The 20,261-nt window shown below is 43.0% G+C and overlaps 1 protein-coding gene across 2 annotated transcripts in view; it reads right to left on the reverse strand.

Annotated features, from left to right (window-relative positions):
* RPN2 (ribophorin II) overlaps positions 1 to 20,261 on the reverse strand; it is a 56,489-nt gene that overhangs the window by 34,504 nt on the left and 1,724 nt on the right. For both annotated transcript variants that reach the window (XM_032350740.1, XM_032350739.1), the window contains exons 2-5: positions 16,753 to 16,946; positions 5,812 to 5,907; positions 5,092 to 5,267; positions 444 to 519 (exon numbers count right to left, since the gene is read on the reverse strand). In XM_032350740.1, coding sequence (XP_032206631.1) covers positions 444 to 519; positions 5,092 to 5,267; positions 5,812 to 5,907; positions 16,753 to 16,946 — 542 coding nt within the window. The remainder of the gene's footprint in view (positions 1 to 443; positions 520 to 5,091; positions 5,268 to 5,811; positions 5,908 to 16,752; positions 16,947 to 20,261) is intronic.

Consider the following 20,261-nt stretch of genomic DNA (forward strand, 5'->3'; position numbering starts at 1 on the left):
GACACCGGGTGGACTGCCTGTCATCAAGGACTATGTCGTCCACAAGAGGGAATCAGGTACTTTAGAACCTCACTTGTTCTTACAACACCATATAAGGAATCGTGGCTCAGACATGAAATAATTTGTCTGAGATTACAAAGAACTAAGTAGCAGAAAAAAATGCCTAAATTTCAGGTTTGTTAGGCTCTAAAATCTGTGGACTATGAACCTGTACTGACAAAGGGCTGGCAAAGTAAACTGTTACCTAATGGATGGTGTAACTATCCTACCCTAGCGAATATCCCCCAGGACATATCGCTCTCATACAAAGAATGGAAGGGTGGCATGGGTGTGAAAAGAAACATTACTGGCCAAAATAAGCCATGCATGTCTATCTGCAAGACTCTTTTAAAAGGTTTCAAAGACAGGAGTTGGGAAATTCATTTGGCAAAATAAATTCACACCTCAATCTCCTCCACGATGCTCCTCAAGTCAGCGTGCTGGGACAGGTGGGATGCCGTCTGCAGAGCCTGGACTGTTCTGGAAGATAAAAGTGAATGTCAAGTCTTACCTCCTTTCACCTGCTCACTCCTGCTTGAAATGGGATGCTTTCAGGAATATCCCTCTCCTGTTCTTAAGAAGTATAAGACTGTCTCACCCGTTAAGGAGCTTAATTACAATCCAGTTGGGAAAGGCTGCTACATTACAAAGATCCTAACAGCAGGAAAAGGCAATCCAGGCAACATGACCTGAAGTAAGTACTGTGGGCACTTAGTAAATGTGGGCACTTAGAGAAGAGACAGAGAGCAAGTTCACCCTTTCTGGAAATCCGTTTTGTTCCTAGTGGCTTCGCATACCAGACACTGAATAAGACCCGCTTAGGTTTAGAAGAGTTTGGCTCCTTCGGGAGAACAGAATCCAAGCGGATTGAGGGTATCTGGCAACTCCGAGTTGCACAAAGCACTGTGCTAGGCAGAACTTAGCTGCCTGGAAACTTTCCACTTTTCTTACTCTATGATCGAAGAAATATTATGGAATCCACATTTGCAGACTGTTGGGTAGAATTTGGAGCAACTTTTCTGAATCCAGATCCACGTGCTATGAACAGGAAACTGTCACTAGACACGTGCTGACTGCTCCAATACTCATTCCATCCTCGCCCTGCTGGGAGACCTGAAAATCACTCACCCTTAAGGCATTAAATAAGGTAAAAGGAATTTGGTTCTGAATCCAGAATTTATTCTCTTTTTCTTTCCCTACCACTTATTCCTGATTATAAAAGCATGTATTTGTCAAAAATAAAATTCCTTTAACACCTACCCTAAAGATAAGCCTTTTCCAACTTATTAACTTAATAATATGATGTGTATGTCTTTCAGTATCGGTACATATAAACATCTGTCACTCTTATGAACCAGTACATAGTACTCTACTGCTTGGATGTACCACAGTTTACTCCTTGACTCTCTCGTGGACACACATTTTTGTTGTACCATGTCATACAGTTGAAGCCTGTATGGCTTCATTCACTGGTCTATTTTTAAATTGAACTGAAATTTACATCAGAAAATTAACCATTTGAGGGGCTCCTGGGTGGCTCAGTGGGTTAAAGCCTCTGCCTTCTGCTCAGGTCATGATCCCAGGGTCCTGGGATCGAGCCCTGCATTGGGCTCTCTGCTCAGCAGGGAGCCTGCTTCCTCCTCTCTCTCTGCTTGCCTCTCTGACTAATTGTGATCTGTCTGTCAAATAAATAAATAAAATCTTTAAAAAGAAAAAAAAAAAGAAAATTAACCATTTGAAAAGTGAACAATGCAGTGGTATTTAGTATGTATCTATCTCACCACCTCCGTGTAGTTCCAAAATGTTTCTGTTTTCAAAAGAAAACCCTGAAGCCATTGAGCAGCTTCTTCCTAGCTTAATGGGCACAGCTCCTGGAACCCCCAATCTGCATCTGGGTCTATGGATTTACCTACTCTGGACAACTCATATAAATGGGATCATACACTATGTAACCTGTGTCTGGCTCCTTTCCCTTCGCCTCATGTGTTCAAGGCTCACTTTGTTGTGGCGTGTAATCAGTACATCATCCTTTCTATGGCTTGTTCATGTAGCTGCACCCACTGATGAATATATTTCTCTAAGATAAACTTTACAGGTAGAATGTGGTAGGTGCACAGACGTAAGATTTTTTTAATTAGATTCTACTCTCTTAGTGCAGATAACTTGGAAAATAGAAATGGTGGTTTTCCGGATGGAATGGAGAAAGCAGAGGACCCCCAGTGGTTAAGCAAAAGCTGCTCAACCCCAGAACAATCCCTTATTTCCCAAGAGGTGACAGGGCTTTTCTGTAAAACCACCACTTGTCCATTAAGTCATCATGATGGGGAATGGAGAGAGAATCTGTCTGCTTCCATTGAGATCATAACCATTTAGATTCCCTCTGTGGAAAACTAATCCCACTAAGGTGACAAGCTAGAAAACAGAGCAGTTACAGTTCATGGGCAGGGAAGCCCCAAACATTCAAAGTCTCCTATGGGAAGCTTGTTGTTAAAATGCACTAGAGAAAATGAAATCTGAACTTCCAAACAAGATAAAAATCCCACATCTGCCCGTGATAAATGCTGAGCCCACAAAAGGCTGCTAAGACAGCCAGGAAAGAACTTTTCAATTAAGATATCGTTTTTCTCTTTAGAACGAGTGAATGTCATGCTGGTAACAACTTCAGAAGTTTTTAAGAATAAAATTAATCCACTTAGCTTTTGAAAAGTTTTGTCACTGGCTTTAATTACTTACTCTCCAGTCGGTAATTTCTTTCCCTCTGGAATACTGTATTCAAACCCTAAGAAAGCTGATCTTATCTTGCTAATATACAGCAGATGCTTTAAAAGAAATTGGGTTATAAGAGACCACAATGGCATCTTTTCAGATGGTTCATTCAAACCTGCAGGTTTTTTTCTCCATTCTAGACAAGTTTCCAAACATTCATATCCTAGAATAAGTCCACTTAAATGCAGAAGGCCCATTTAGAAGTCCTAATTTATATCGGATTTCCTTAAACAGGGCAAGGGCAAGTTGGTAGTAATGTTATACAAGGCATACAAGGCATCCTGCTAGTTTGATCTTCACAATAATCCTAGGAGAAAACTATCACTGTCCCCATTTTACACATGAAAACACTGAGGTGTAGGGCAATTAAACAGCCTGCTCATGGTTGCAGAGGTATTAAGTAGAAGGATTTGGATCTGAACACAGTTCTTTTGATCCCAAGCACGCGCTCTTCCTACCTGGAGGCTTTCTTCAAGAGACTAGAAACATCAAAGCACAGTTTCAGCCTTTACTCACTCTTTGTGGGGTACCTACCAAGCACCAATGTGTGAGTCCCATAAATAAAGAAGCTTACAATCTAATATAGAAATGACTACAGTACAACCAAGGAAGTAACCAGCTTCCTAAGAAAGGGACGTGGGAAAGAAGTGCTCAAGAGAGGGAGAAGCTGGGGCGCCTGGGTGGCTCAGTGGGTTAAGCCGCTGCCTTCGGCTCAGGTCATGATCTCAGGGTCCTGGGATCGAGTCCCGCATCGGGCTCTCTGCTCAGCGGGGAGCCTGCTTCCTCCTCTCTCTCTGCCTGCCTCTCTGCCAAATAAATAAATAAAATCTTTAAAAAAAAAAAAAAAAAAAAGAGAGGGAGAAGCTTTTGTTGTATGCCCACTAAGAACCAGGCACTGCACGAGATTCTTCCCATGCATTATCTCATTTAATCCTGTCACTATTCTACGATGTAAGGATTATTGGTCCACCTTTTAGATGAGGCTCAGGGAGGCTCGTAACTAACCCAAAGTCACACAGCAAGTAAGGAACAGAGCTGCTATTCATATTAACTAATTAACTAGCTAACTAACTCCAAAATGGATATACTCTCTTTGTATTTTTTCCTGTTCTGGGATTTTGAGGATGATGACTTTCTTTTTTGCTTGGAGGGAAATGGAAAAGATTCTGTTGTAGAAGGTGGCATCAGATTGAGGCACTGACAGTGAAATCATGACACGAGACTAGGGATCTCACTGGGGATCCTTGGGGATCTTCCCCAAGAGATTATGAGAGACCAAAATAATGTGACCTAAAACTGAAGGACAGCAGGGTCAAGTACTGGGCAAAATGGATACAAAACATCAGCCTTAGGAAAAGTAGCCCCAAAGTCACTGATGACTGACCATATGAAAATGAGTAGGGTATAAATGACACAGAGAATGTAACTGACTAGGAGCCCTGTCCTTAACAAAGCTTCCAGTTTAGAAACATTTTGATCTTACTTAGCCAAAACAATCCCACCCCCACGTGCAAAAAGCTGGGAAACAACTGAACTATTCTGCAACAGGGAATCAGTGTCCCCAAACTCTTGTTAAATAATTAACAGGAGGCCAGGCACGCTCCACCCTTTTTGGGGGGCTGCAACTGAAGGGGGGACACAAACAAACAAAAAATACATAGACCATTTAAAATGAGGAGTTTCGGTGTTAAAGGAGAAAACTACATATACCGTTACTCTCAAGTCTGGTCAACCTCCTCAAGTCAGTTACAACATTTATGTTCGAAACGAAGAGGAAAATTGCTGAGTTCTTTTCCTATAAGGTGCTTCTCCTTCACCCAAGCCTTTTGCAGAGTAGTAGAGTCTGATTCCTAGAATGCTCCCCGCTCTGAGCACCCATGTCTCCCACCAGATGCTGTTTCACAACTTCAAGGGATCCCGTAAGCCCTCTTCTGGTGCAAAGCCCCCTGTGCCAACAGGTCACCGTGCTCAACAGGACGTACATGGCTCGCTGGCCTCACACTCCCTCAGTCATCTCCTAACCCCGGCTGCGGCCTCTCACCTCAAAAGCAATTCTGTCTTTTGAGGGCAGTGAGTTCATGCTCTGCCTCAGTGTCGTGAGGAACACGGTGTCCAGGTGAGCCCATCAGGACAGGGACCTTGCCTGCCTCAGTTCAATACCCACATCTGCGGTGCTCGGCAGAGCCCATGGCTCATACGAGGTGCCCAGAAAAGACTTGCTGAGCCAGTGGATGAACAGTCTCCACCACAAATGAAGCCTGAGACGCACTCGACACAACAACTTACGCTAACACGGTCTCCTCCTTGCTGAGGCGAGCGGTAAGGGCGCTGAGTGCTTCTTGGGAAGCCAAGGGAAGGCCAAAGCCGCTGAGGGCGGCCACAGCATGGTAGATTTGGGTAACAGATGAGTCTTCGCTAACAGCTGCCAGGAGCAGATCTTTGGTCTCATTTGAAATAGAGATCTAAGAAAGGATTGGCAAACACAGTTTTAGAACAGGTGCTGGAGTCTGTGGCAAACAACACGGGGAGGGACGGCCCAAGTCACACCACCCGGCGGCGCACGATCTTTCCCGCTTGGCTCCTCAGACGCCAGAATTCAGTGTCTGTAGGAATGCCGCACGACTTTGAAAAGATTCTGGCAAGTCACTGGTCTACTTATATGGGTCCCCTCTGTTCAATAAATTGGATTTCCAGAACTCTGGTATGAGGGGCACTCTTCCTTTACTTTGAACATTTTTAAACATTCAAGGAAGATGGAAAGAAAAATCAAGGTTTCCCAGAAGAGAGGCAATATAGGAGAAAGTTATTTAAAAGGCACAAAAAATGAAGACATGGGGAAAAAGTAAACTCCATTTTCTTGAGAAAAATAAAATCAAAAGAATGGAACTTCCACCCACACTAATGGATGCTCATTGTTAAAAAAAAAAATTAATCTGACACACCCTCCCTCTTTAAAAAAACATTTTATGGTTTAAAAGTAAATATAAAAGTAGAAGCTAGACTCACCACGCACCCCGAGAGGGCCTGGCTGGACTGGGCAGCATAGAAAAGGGAATCCACATTGCCTGGATCAAGGTTTGACTTAATGAAGGTGCACGCTTTCTAAATAGAGGTGGAAAGTCAGTGATAAGTGGTGATATACACAGAGACTGGGAAAGTATACATGCTTTTTGATGACAAAATTCTAAGCTATCTGTGATGGCTTAAAATATGAGCTATGCAAGAGTTCATGTTTTAAGTAGGTATTTTCCATAGGACACTGTATTCATGCCAAAAGCAACAAACCTTAAGTACTTTAGTCCTTCCAAACCCTAGAAAAAAAGGAAAGAAACCACTTCCACTGACCACCTGTTCTGGCCATAATCTGTGCTGGAAGTTTATGATGTTCTTCCTTTTAATGAACACCTAAGAACCCTATGGTAGATATTATCATTCCCATTTAACAGAAAAAGAAACTGAGGCTCGGAGTAGTAAGTTACCTAGTGAAGGTGACAAAGCTAAGTGTCTCCTCTGATTCTAAATGTACTGGGGTCTCCACTAAGATGTCTCCAAAGCTAAGTCAGGTTTAACACATCTAAAATGAGCTTGAAACCTTCCATTTGTTCATCTGGGCTTTCCAGCTTATGTATAGGCATCACCACATACCCAACTACCTGAGGCAGAAACCTAGGAATCATTTTTGACTCTTCCCTTACCCTACAGGCCTAGTGAGCTTACCTCCCTTCTCATTTTTCAAACCCAATCCCCACCCTCTGGCCTCTCTCATTGCCTTATTTCAGGCACTTGTCATCTCTCACCTAGATTGTTACAATCATCTCCTAACTGGTCTCAAATCACATAGTCCATTCTGCGTACTGACCGCTCAAGGGTAATCTTGACAAAATACAAATGCAACCGTGTTACTTTGCTGTCAAAACCCTTGGGTAGTTCCTTATTATCCTCAGAACAAGATTCCAAGTTTCTGATACAGCATAAAATGCCCTCATGACTGACATTCATTTTCAGTGCCAGCTTTATCACTACACCACCCACCTCGAATTCCCAAATCTTGCCCTCCTGCCTACTGTGGTGACCCAAAGACACAGGGACAAGGTCCCTGTCCTGATGGATCTCAGCATGTATGCGACTCTGCTATTCCCACCGCTGGAAGCATGTGTCCGTCGTCCCTACCGTCTGCCAAACCAGCTCCTATCCGCATCTCTGCTCATTCAAGTTAGGCCAGGTGCCTTCCCTCCAGAGTGCTCCCCCAAAGCACTTACCATATGGCACTAACTACCTCCCCTTACAACCACTTACCTAAGAGCAAAGATTTTGATGAACCCCAATCACAGCGTCTGCCACAAAGGAGGCACATTATAAAACCGATACTATTCTTACTGTATCAAACTCAAAGACCTATTATTTAATAGTTCTATCACTAAATATTCTGGCTGAGGTAACATAAAATCTACCTATTCATAATTAAATGGCAACGAAATAGTTAAAAGTGGGTGCTTCTGAGGAGTAGGACAGGGTCTAGGGCAAGGTGGGCCATGTATGTAATAGGTTCCTGCTTTCTACTAACTGCTGTGCTGTATTATCTGATGTTTAACTGTGTACATGTGCTACTCTAACCAAAAACCTATTTTTTAATTTTATGAGTAAAATTTAAATAGCAGTCTCAAAACAAATGAGTTTCAACCAAAAGTTTGAAAGAAACCAAAGAGGGACACCTAGATGACTCGGACGGTTAAGTGTATGCCTTCAGCTTGAGTCATGATCCCAGGGTCCTGGGATCAAGTCCCGCATCGGAAGGCTCCCCGCTCAGCAAGGAGCCTGTTCTCCCTCTCCCCTCTGCTCCCCATGCTTGTGCTCTCTTTCTCTCTCTCTCTGACAAATAAATAAATAAAATCTTAAAAGAAGAAAGAAAAAAAAGAAAGAAAGATCAAAGAAAGGAATACTTCACACTGCACAAATTAGGGGTTTAAAGAAAACAAGGAATCCCTCAGCAGACCCTGGGTAAGCTTAAGACATGTGCTTTGTCGCCATCTGGTGCTTCAACGATAGAATAACAGCATCTGAGACCCCAAACAGGGATTATGGCCATTGCTACCCCTTTTTGAGGACCTAAAATGTGTCAACGCTGTTCTAAGTGCTTTATGTGCATTCTCATTATGCATTAGGTCCTCCTATTATCTTAAGTTTATAGACAAGAAAACTGAGGCATCAGAGAGCCAGAGTGACTTATCCAAGGTCACTCAGCTCTTAATGGAGGAGCTAGAATTCAAACCCAGGCAGCCTGGCTCCACCGTCTGAGCTGTACAACCTCTGATTTGTGCTGGTAGAAAACCAGTAACATGCCAATTCTAAATCTTCACCCAGACAAATCAAGGTAAACAGTACAAGCAGTCAGTGGCTTCCAAGCTCCCAATGTCAATTTGGTTTTAAAAGCAGCAGCAGAAGGGAGAGAAGGCCCCAGGAGACACACCCTGGAGGCTCAGTAAGCCCACCCAGGGCTGAGGCCTCAGCTGGCCACTGTAACTTTGACTTCAGCTGTCCCCATTCCAGATTCATCTTCCCAACTGACGTCTGCAAATCACCCCCCAAATCCACCTTTCTGTGCCCTCTGTTGGGACTCCAATTATCTAAACGTCTTAAAGTACATCAGTGCTTTTCTCTACCCATGCTTCCCTCCAGTTCCCCGAACAGAATCAGGAGCCAAGAAAAGACAGCAAAATCTCCCAGCTACGCTTACCTCTCCCTTATTTCCTCCATTAATATCTCCCAACTACTCTTTTTTTTTTTTTTAAGATTTTATTTATTTATTTGACAGAGAGAGATCACAAGTAGGCAGAGAGGCAGGCAGAGAGAAAGGAGGAAGGAGGCTCCCTGCCGAGCAGAGAGCCCGATGCGGGGCTCGATCCCAGGACCCTGAGATCATGACCTTAGCCGAAGGCAGAGGCTTAACCCACTGAGCCACCCAGGCATCCCTCCCAACTACTCTCTCACACCACGCTCTGTATTCTCGCCAGACTCTGTTATGGCATCGTGCTGTCGAAGCATACCCAGACGAGAGCCCCCATAACAGGGCCTTTGTAACTGGGCCCACCTTTTTCATATGCACTTCTTACCCCCCTTCTCCCCACGCCTCTGCTCCAGCTGCCCCGGAAAACCAACCCACTGCCCCCCAACACCCAACAAGCACAGTTAAGCCTCCAGGCTTAGTACAGGCTCTTCTCTCCATCTGGAAGCCCATTCACCTTGTCAGTTCAACTTCTCCCTTTCAACTGGTAACTCCCGACATACTAACAAAACTCCAGGGACACCTGGGTGGCTCAGTCGGTTATGCCACTGCCTTCAGCTCAGGTCATGATCCCAGGGTCCTGGGATCAAGTCCAGCATCGGGCTCCTTGCTCAGCAGGGAACCTACTTCTCTCTAGGCCTCTGCCTGCCACTCTGCCCACTTGTGTGTTCTCACCCAGGTGTGTGTGCGCATGCTCTCTCTCTCTCTCTCTCTGACAAATAAATAAATAAATAAATAAAATATTTAAAAAAAAAAAAAAAAAAACTCAAGACTTCTTTTAAAATAAGCTTTCCTTGATCCTTCTCCCCACACCCCACCCCCCCAACCTGCTACCTTCTTTCTCTACCAGTGAATCTCCAAATTGGAAAAGCTCCCTCCCTCAACACTGGACAGAACTGATCACATCTTCATCCTGAAATATTCCCTCCCTTCCCCGCCAGGATTCCCCTGCACTCTCCTGGCTCTTGTCCAGCTGCTCCTTAGTTTCATCCTCTTCTACCTGACCATTCAACACTGGAGTTTTTAAACTCCTTGGCCCACTTCTCATCCATTCTCTCTCTCCCAAGGCAATCTCATTCACGCCCACGGCTTCTACAGAACCCCTGCGCAGACCGTCTCAGAGTTGTACTCCCGGGTCAGACTTCTCTCAATGGCCACTGAAATAACCCAAAAGCACTTCAAGCTCAACATGTTTAAGACCAAGCCCATGATCCTGCCCACACAAACCTAATTCTCCTTCTGTGTTTCTATCTTACAGAATGGCCCAACCACCCACCTGTGCAGCAGAAGTTGGAAGTCTGGGTGTTACCTTTGTACCGTTTCTGCATTCAGTCCTGCCCCATATTCCCCTGCCAAAGTCTGTCCTCTACAGAACAGGAGAGAAACCTCTCCAAAATGAAAATGGATCCTGATAATTGCTGCTTAAAATCAACTGCTCTTTAGGAAAAAGCAAACATTTTCCTGTGGCTGCGAAGGCACTGAGATTTAGCCCCCACTTTCCCCCCAGGCTCCACTCTCCCCCCCCTCACCTCTCTCTCATGGTCCACTCCACATGCTGCCTCCTCTCAGTCTCTCAAATGTAATCTGCTCCCTGCCTGCACAGGACCTTTGCGCCTGCCATTCCCGCTGCCTGAAGTTCCTTCCCTCCCCTGTCTCCTGGTTAACTTCTACTTTCCCTTCAGAACTCAGATCAACTATACCTTCCTTCACTTAGTAAACAGCTATTGAGTGCCTACCAGGTGCTACTCTAGGCCCTGGAGAGGCACGACAAATAAAATGAATACAGTCCCTGCCCTCAAGGAGCTGTAACTTAGGAGGATACAGAGTGAGATTTAGGTTCAGAGATTTCTTTGGGAAAGCCATCCCTGACCAGGTCAAAGTCCCCTATTTATAACACCATCTATCTCACCTTCATAAAATTTAGCATTGTTACAAATATTCATACATCTATTTGATTAGATGACCAATGCCAAACTCCACTATTGGAATATACATTCCAAGAGGGCAGAGGCTCTCTCTCACTGTTCAACATTGAATCCCCAGCGCCTAGCACAGAGCAGAAATTCACTAAGTATCTACTGAGTGACTGACTAAACTGTGCCATAGCCAATACAGACCACAACCCCCTGCACAAGGCCGGGGCTTATAGTGAGCTTCCTTGGCAGACAGGGTGAGCAGAGGGATCTGCTGGACTCTCACACACGTGTGTCTGGGACTCTCCACACACTAGGTGTCCCTTTGCACGGAGTACCTGGTCTCACTATCATGGCCCCTGCCTTTCACTAGATAATGAGCTGCTGACTTCTCTGAACTTAGCATAATGTCTGGCACACAGAGGTACTCCATAAATAACTACTGCTGGAAGAAATGTCTGACTGCCTCCTATGCCCAGCAACCAGCTGAGTACCTGGCCCTCGGCACATACTCAGCCCTTGTTGAATGGTACAATATACTGACCTTCCTAAGCACTCACCAGGTACCAGGCACTGAGCTAAGCACTTTATCCTTATCATCTCATTTAGTCCTCACAACAACCCTGTAAGGGGTTCACCACCCCCTTTTACCAACAGGGAAAGTGTATCATTGACAACCTGTTACAGCGCCTAAAGTTCATAGATTACAGTCGCTCGAATACTACATCACAATTTTTGCCATAGTATATATCCTATTTACTTCAAACTTTCAGTATAATGAATACAAAACTCCCACCACTGTTCTTAAATCTTGCAGAAAGCTAAGCAATATATCTATAAAATAACCATTCTCATGTGCTTATGGTTTTTAAATACACGTGTACAGTACCTGACTATTAAAATGAAAGATGTTCACTCTTCATAACACCTAAAATCAACTCTCATCCCACACTCTGCTGTTCCTAGAACTGCTTTCTATCCTCATCTTCTAATTAAGCCCCATTCCTCTTGGTTTTGCTGCTAAAATCTCTGTGGTAGAATAACCAAAATCTCCCCTGAGAACCTATCTGTGAGAACAACCAGTTCAGTGCCCCTAGCAGGACCGGAGTTCCCTCTGCTCAGCTGAAAGCAACAACAATGGAGCAGGACACGTTCCACCACACGGAAGTGGTAGTAATGGAGACTGTCCTCCATGGATTTGTTCAGTGTGCACATCCAATAAGGCAATTCGATCACCTGAAACTTCCATACAACTCTCTTCCTTCCATTGCTTATAACACAAACATTACACAATCACCACAGCACGCTCCATAAGCGACTTAAGAGTGAAGTATGTGATTCGCCCATTTATTTTCTAATCAACAGGCACATCTGAGAGCTTTCATTTCTAATATGCTAATGTTTACAATTCATTCAACAACTATTTGTTGAACACCCTGTGTTTATTACACATCAAGCAGTGGGGAGGACAGTTTGAGGAAAAATGTCAATCAATGTACAATAACCCTTATTACTATAGAGAAGAGCTGAGAGCTAAAACTAGTACATACTCACGATATGCCAGCACCATGCTAACTACCCTAACACGCATCACCTGTGAGCGGACTATTAGTATTATTATCTCTATCTTACAGATGAGAAAAACAGATTCTGGAAGGTTCAGTAAGCTGCACATGTCACTCGGTTGTGAAGTCTGACTTTAAAATCTGTTTTATAAACCTAAAGCCACAGCTGGCCCAATCATGCAATCATGCAATACCCTGACCACAGTGTAATGTGCAGTTGTCTGGATAGCTTCAGTCTGTATCTTCAGCCCTGATCAATGTCTCTTCAAATTCAGGACATCCGTGGGGATACCTCTAGGAGTATGTGTTCAACCTAAATCCATGGAACTCCCAATCATGAAGACAGAGAAAAAGGTATTGTTCTAACTAATGTGAGAGCGGCTCACTCCTCCATGATCCCTCCTGAATCTACAGTTCATGGAACTGAATCCTACAGTTCATGGAAGCTTGAAAATGACCAGTAGAAACCGCTCTTCCTGCATTCAAATCCACCAAAATTCAACCTTGACCTAATATTCCAATTTTATCTCTTATACCTCATCATACAAAACCTCTATGAGTCAAGGCTGCTCTACTCTGTGTCTCCCAGTTTTCTCTCTTCGCCAGGTGTCCCCCCCCACAGACACTGCAGCCTCCTGTACATTTCAGTCTCAGCGCCAGGCATTATCTGAACTCACATGAATAAATTATAAATAGAGGCAAAACTTTTTAAATATTGGTGATGATAATAACTACCACTTAAAGGGCCTTTTGGGGTCCAATCACTTACTTGGCATAATATGATTTCCCTTTATCTTTATAATGATCCAGTGAGGAAGGCATCATAACTCCCCTTTTACAGAGAAATGGAACCAGAATCAAAAACTTGGGCAAGGGGTGCCTGGGTGGCTGTCAGGTAAGCATCTGCCTTCCGCTCAGGTCATGATCCCAGGAGCCTGGGATCAAGCCCACATCAGGCTCCCTGCTAAGTGGGTAATTTGCCTCTCTCTCTCCCCCGTCCAGGCTCATGCCCTCTCTTACTCTTTCACTCGCTTGCTCGCTCTCTCTCTCACTCACCAACTCTGCACTCTCTCTCTCTCCAATAAACAAATAAAATCTTTAAAAACAAACTTGGGTTAACTAGCACTGATGCTTGCACTCTTTCTTTGGAGTGAAACTAATTTTACTAAGAAGGTACATTCTTACAGGATTTATAACAGGGCAATCACAAGGAAAAGTCTGTTTCCTTAATATAGTCAAACACAGGAAGGAAACAGCAGGCAGAAACAAGAAACAACTATCAGGAAGAAACCTGAATGAGTGTGGACCTCACACAGCATCATAGCACAGCAAGGGTTAGCAAATTTTCTGCAAAGGACCACAGAGTAAATGTTTTAGGTTTTGGGGGCCAGTCTCTTAAGTAACTAGTCGACTCTAGCACCAAAGTGCAAAAGCAGCCACAATCAATATATAAGTGAGTGGGCTTGGCTATGTTTCAATAAAACTTTACTTACAAAAACGGGCTTTAAGCTGGATTTGACTCTGGAGGCCATAGTTTGTCAACAGTTCTGCCATATGGTATTCAGATGATGGCTGGCAGATATCGGGCAAATTATTAACCTCTCTGAGCTTCCATTTCCTCCTCTATTACAGGATAATATTTCTGACCACATAGAATTAAGACAATTAACTCAAGTTAACATAACCACTGTACCCAGCATATACAAGGCATTCAACAAATCAGTAGCAATTACTGATTCTAGTCTGGAGCAGGAAATGTAAAAGTAAGCCTAAGACATTTTATCACATAAAAACAAACAAAAAACACACACAGAAAGACATTACGGCCCACTCGTCAAAATGGGACATTCTGGGCATCAAAAATAGTAACAACTGTTATTGTATGTCAACTACACTTCAAAAAAGAAAAAAAAAAAAAGAAAGAATAGCAACTGCCATGGATTGCAAAACATTACCTGGGACTACCAGTTCTGGCCATGGCAGAATTAAAGGTATCGAACTTACCCTCCTCCCATAAATAACTATAAAACTGAAAAAATATATGAAGACACTGGACAACAGACAGTATAAGGTTGGGATACTTAAAAGAAAGTAAAAAGTGTGAAAATGAGAGCCCAAATGATGGGAATTTAAATAGAAATATACTCTTATAAGGTGCTTTCATTACTGTGACATGGTGAAGTAAGGATTCAAAGTACACTGTGATAAATTCAAATGCATGTTACAATCTCTAGAGCAACTACTAAAAAAATAAGTAGAGCTAAAACCAACAGAAGATATGAAACAAAATAAAAAATTATTCAATCTAAGACAGGAAAGAAGGAGGAAAAAAATAGTCAGACAAATAAAAAACAAATAACAAGATAGTAGACTTCAACCCAACAGTATAGTTACATCAATAAACTAAACTCCCCAATTAAAAGATAGAGATTGTCAGACTGGATTAAAACAAAAAAAAAAAACCAAGTCCCTACTGTACACTGTTTACAAGAGATAGGTTAATCTGATAATACCCAAATCTACTGATCCTACTTTATCATAACTAAAAGTGAAATAACCAGATATCATGCACCAATGACAGGAAGTACACATCACCACCTACAAAATACTTCTGCCAAGAAAACTGACCTGAATCTAATTAAGCTTCAAGAGCTAACCATCAGGGGCGCCTGGGTGGCTCAGTGGGTTAAGCCTCTGCCTTCGGCTCAGGTCATGATCTCAGGGTCCTGGGATCGAGCCCCGCATCGGGCTCTCTGCTCGGCGGTGAGCCTGCTTCCCTCTCTCTCTCTATCTCTCCCTTTCTCTGCCTCTCTGCCTACTTGTGATCTTTGTCAAGTAAATAAATAAAATCTTTAAAAAAAAAAAAGAGCTAACCATCAGTTTATAGGACTATAGAAGATAGGAAGTATGTTCAAAAACAGCATGAGGGGCACCTAGATGGCTCAGGAGGCTAAGTGTCTGCCTTCAGCTCAGGTCATGATGCTGGGGTCCTGGGATGAGCTCCACATTGGGCTCCCTGCTGAGTGGGGCAAGTGCTTCTCCCTCTCCCTCTGCCCCTTCCCCCAGATCATGCTCTTTCTCTCTTTCAAATAAATTTTTTAAAAAACTTTAAAAGTCCACAAACAAAGAGCATGAGGATGCTATTAATCAAAGGCAGAATGTGGATCTTCTCCAGGATAAATGATCTGGCTTGTTCTACAAATAAAAGATATTGGTTGGGGGTGGAAGAGGGGAGATGCAAACTGATATAGATGAAAAAAGTATTTAAAAGCAGAGTTTTCTTCTATTGGTAACAGAAGAGGTCAGAGAATTGAAGAATAAGAACTCAGTATGTCATTACTGATTTAAATGGGGAGGGGACAACATAAGAAAAAAAGTGGGTGGCCATGAGGAACAGAGAGCAGCCTTTGGCTGACAGCCCACAAGAAAACAGAGATCTCAAACTTACAACCACAAGGAACTGCAGGCATTCTGTTAACCACCTGAACAAGAGACTGAAGCAGATTCTTCCCCAGAACCTCCAGATATGAACTCAGTCTGCTCGACACCATCATTCTGACCTTCTGAGACACTAACTAGGGAGCCCTGCCAAGCCTCCCTGGACTTCTGACCACAGAACCATTAGCTAATAAATGAGTGCTATTTTAAATAACTAAATGTATGGTCACTTGTTATGCAGCCATAGAAAACTAATACACAGGGGCACCTGAGTGGCTCAGTTAAGTGGCCAATTCATGATTTTGATCCCAGGGTCTTTGATCCCACAGCTCAGAGATTGAGCCCAGCGATGGGCTCTACACTTAGCAGGAGTCTACTTGAGATTCTCTCCCTCTGCCCCTTCCCCCACTCACGTTCTCTCTCTCTCTAAAATAAATAAATAAATCTTTAAAAGAAAAGAAAAGAAAAGAAAACTAATACACAAGGCTTATATAGGAAACCTGGCCTTAACTTCTTTGCCCTAGCTGTCCATGCTACTGTAATGAATAAAATGTAAATTCACTTAAGATTGAACATTTTCAGGACTCCTGGGTGGCTCAGTCAGTTAAGCATCTGCCTTCAGCTCAGGTCATGATCTCAAGGCCCTGGGAGGGAACCCCACATCAGGCTCCCTGCTCAGCAGGAAGTCTGCTTCTCCCTCTCCCTCTGCCCCTCCCCACTGCTTGTGTGCACTCACACTCTCTCTCTCAAATGAATAGATAAAATTTCTAAAAAAAAAAAAAAAGACTGAACCTTTTCCTAAATCCAGGAAACGTTTTAGTTGTGATGCCTTTTCCTAATCAAAGGTCCAAAGAGTATATTAAAACTGCCTGATACAGTGACTGTCAGTGTTTAGTAAAAATGAACACCCCCATCTTGAACTCCTTTATTATTTATAAGTCACACATACAGGGCACCTAACAAGTATATGTGGTACTATACAGTCTCACTCAGAACTATATCAATAGATTCTACAGGCAAAATTTAAGCTAATAAAAAGTAAAGTTTCTAAGACTTGCTCTTCTTTATATTCTACTAAAACACCTGGCATGGCCCCAAACATACATTAGGCATTAAAAGAGAAGAACATCTGTCAGACTAAACTAAGTATTTATATATTAGCCGTGGGTCATCCTCAAATGAGCAAGAGTTCTCAAATACACACAGGGACCATAGTTAAGGGATGAGACCAAGACAAAAGTAGCCTTACCTTTACATCTGGCACCTGGGCACCTAGGCTGCTGAGTCCCACGATAGAGTAGAAAGCAGATTCCAAACTTGTGAAAGGGCGATCCAGTGAGGCTTTCAGTCTCTCCACATCTGCCTTGGTGAGGTAGTGAGTGGGCGTCAGAGCCTGGGTGCTGGCTATGATTGTCAGGGCCAACAGGAAGACAGTGCTTGAACCTTGGGGGGAAATGACTATTAAACACAATCCAAATGATTCCAAAGTTCTATAAATGGTTCCAACGATGGTGTGCATCAAGGTCCGGGAACCAAAGCATGTGAGGAAGGGGAATGCAAATGGGGGGTTTAACTGGGAGAGAAGTCCTGGGAAAATGGCGGGCACTGTCTTCATCCATCTGAAGGACAGTCCTCCCAGTAGCCTGTGTCACTAAAGCACAGGACCCAGCATGCCATTCTGATTTCAAATACGTTTGTAACTCCTATGCCTCTAAGACAGAGGCCTCACCTGCCTCTCACCAGATTTCTTCATTTACTTACTCTTCCCTCCATCTGTGGCTCTCTGGACCCTTCTCTGGTCCTCTAGCAAGTCATGTTGTACGCTACCCAGAACTTTTTCATGCTTTCCCTTACTTCTACTTTCAACTGTTTTTTTTACTCTCTGATTTCAGTTCAAGTATCTCTTCCTCAAGAAGTCTCCCCAACAGCCCTTCCTTGGGTTAGGTCGCCAGTACTACGAAGTACTAAAGAATGTGACCTCTGAGGCCAGGTTTTAATACTAGCTTTGCCTGGATGTCCCGGTGGCTCAGTCAGTCGGTTCAGTGTCAACCCTTGGTTTTGGCTCAGGTCATGATCTTGGGGTTGAGACTGAGCCCCTCACTACACTCTGCACTGGATATGAAGCCTGCTTGCGCGCTCTCTAAATAAATAAATACATACATACTTTGAAAATAAATAAATCCTAGTTCTGCCGTTTATTAGCAATATGGCTTTGGCAGTTACAATGTGGCCAGTCTGACCTCGATTTCCTCAAGTGTAAAGTGGGATAATAACAGTACCCACCTCAGGGGTGTAATGAGGATTACATGAGTTAACAGAGGAAGATCTTAGAACAGCGACAGGCTTGTAACAAGAGCTATATGCTAGGTACTTCTATTACCATCACTATTGTTGTTGCTATATTCATGCATAGCAACCTGAACTTCTATGTAGTCTTTTTCAGAACTATAATTCATATAATTCATATAATTCAATGTCTGATTCCTTTGCTAAACTGTAAGCTCCAAGAGGAGAGAGTTTCTTCAACACATTCCAGTATTTCTAAGTATTAAACATTCCTTGGCATGTAGTAGTACTGAATTAATATTTGCTAAGTAAGTGGAAAGAAAAATTAATCCTTGTCTATGATGCTCTAGGAGACAGGAACCAGTTATGAGTGGTACATCCTCTGGGCTGCTTCATCAATTGACTGCCATCCAATTAACACAACAGTATCCACCACCACCTCCCCCCAACCACCCACCTTATCCATACTCCACGGTTTCAGTTACCCACATTCAGCCCTGGTCCAGTATTGTCAGGTCAGGTCAGTAGTGGCCTAATGCTACATCACAATGCCTACGTCATTCACCTTACTTCATCTCATCATGCATTTTATCACATAGGCCTCTATTATCAAGAAGGGTGAGTACAGTACAAGATGTTTTAAGAAACCACATTCACGGGGTGCCTATGTGGCTCAGTGGGTTAAGCCTCTGCCTTCGGCTCAGATCATGGTCTCAGGGTCCTGGGATCGAGCCCCGCATCAGGCTCTCTGCTCAGCAGAGCCTGCTTCCCCTCTCTCTCTGCCTGCCTCTCTGCCTACTTGTGATCTCTGTCAAATAAATAAATAAAATCTTTAAAAACAAAAAAAGAAACCACATTCACATGAGTTTTATTACAATATCTTGCTCTAATTGTTCTTTCATTATTAGTTATCATTGTCAATCTCTTACTGTGCCTAACTTATAAATTAAATTTTATCATAGTATGTACGTATAGGAAAAAAACACAATATATTTAAGTGTTCAGTACTATCTGCAGTTTTAGGCATCTACTGAGGATCTTGGAAAGTGAGCTCTGCAGATAAGGGAGCACTACTGTAATTGCAAGGCTAATGGTAATGGTACTAAATCCTCTGCTCACAGTGTCAAATTTAGTTTGAACTAGAATCCCTCAAGAAAGGCATTATAAGGGGGAGCTTGCCGGGCTCCGTCGGTGGAGCATGTGACTCTTGATCTTGCAGTGGGAATTCAAGCCCCACGTTGGGCAAAGATTACTTTAAAAAAAAAAAAAAAAAAGGCATCATTATATCTCTTTTACAAATAAGATAACTGAGAACATCAGTACCTTACAAACGATCTTGGACTCAAACTCAAATCTAACTATACAGTTTACACTCCACTATTTTTTGGGAGATTGTTGTAGAAACAATGGCTATCTTACCGGTACCTCAGAATTGTTCTTCTATGAAGGCTAGATCTATTTAAATCCTTGTATGGGTTAAATTATCTAAAGAATGTGGAAGTTCTTTTTAAAACACTAGAAAGGGATCTATAGTGTGCAGTATTCAATTATAAAATATTTATTGAATGCTTACTAAGAACTATTTTTGATATTAAAAATAAAGCAGGGGGTGTGCCTTGGTGGCTCAATCAGTTAAAGCCTCTGCCTTCGGCTCAGGTCATGATCCCAGGATCCTGGGATAGAGCCCCACATCAGGGTCTGCTCAGCAGAAAACCTGTTTCCTCCTCTCTCTGCCTACTTGTGATCTCTGTCTGCCAAATAAATAAATAAATAAATAAAATCTTTTTCTTTTCTTTTTTTTTTAAAGCTAATAAATAAATAAATAATAAAGTAGGGGCACCTGGGTAGTTCAGTAGGATAAGCCTTTGCCTTCAGCTCAGGTCATGATCTTGGGATCCTGGGATCGAACCCCGATCGGGCTCCCTGTTCAACAGAGCCTCTTCTTCGCTCTCCTTCTGCCCTACCTCCCTCTCATGCCATCTCTTGTACTCTCTCTTGTGCTCTTGCAAATAAAGTCTTTTAAAAAAAATCATTATCATGTTACAAGGTGAAAAGTGCTATGGAGAAAAATAAAGCACAGAAGAGATCTGAGAAAAGCTACACTTTATTTTTTTAAAGATTTTATTTATTTATTCAGAGAGAGAACACACAGAAGGGTGGGAGAAGCAAAGGGAGAGGGAGAAGCGGGCTCTCTACGAAGTGGGGAGCCCAACTCGGGGCTTAATCGCAAGACCCTGGGAACATGATCTAAGCCAAAGGCAGATGACTAACAGACTGAGCCACCACCCAGGCACCCCAGAATGATTTTAAATATGGTAGTCTATGACAATCTAACTAAGGAATAAAGTGATTGTGTGTAGACCTGAGGGAAAAGAAGGGAGTGTCACAAAGATATTTGGGGGGAAACTATCCCAAGAAGAAAAGCAAGCGCAAAGACCCTGTATATATGGTATTCTTTGACATTAGCAAAGA

Source organism: Mustela erminea, chromosome 7 (assembly GCF_009829155.1).
Source record: "Mustela erminea isolate mMusErm1 chromosome 7, mMusErm1.Pri, whole genome shotgun sequence".
NCBI lineage: Eukaryota > Metazoa > Chordata > Mammalia > Carnivora > Mustelidae > Mustela > Mustela erminea.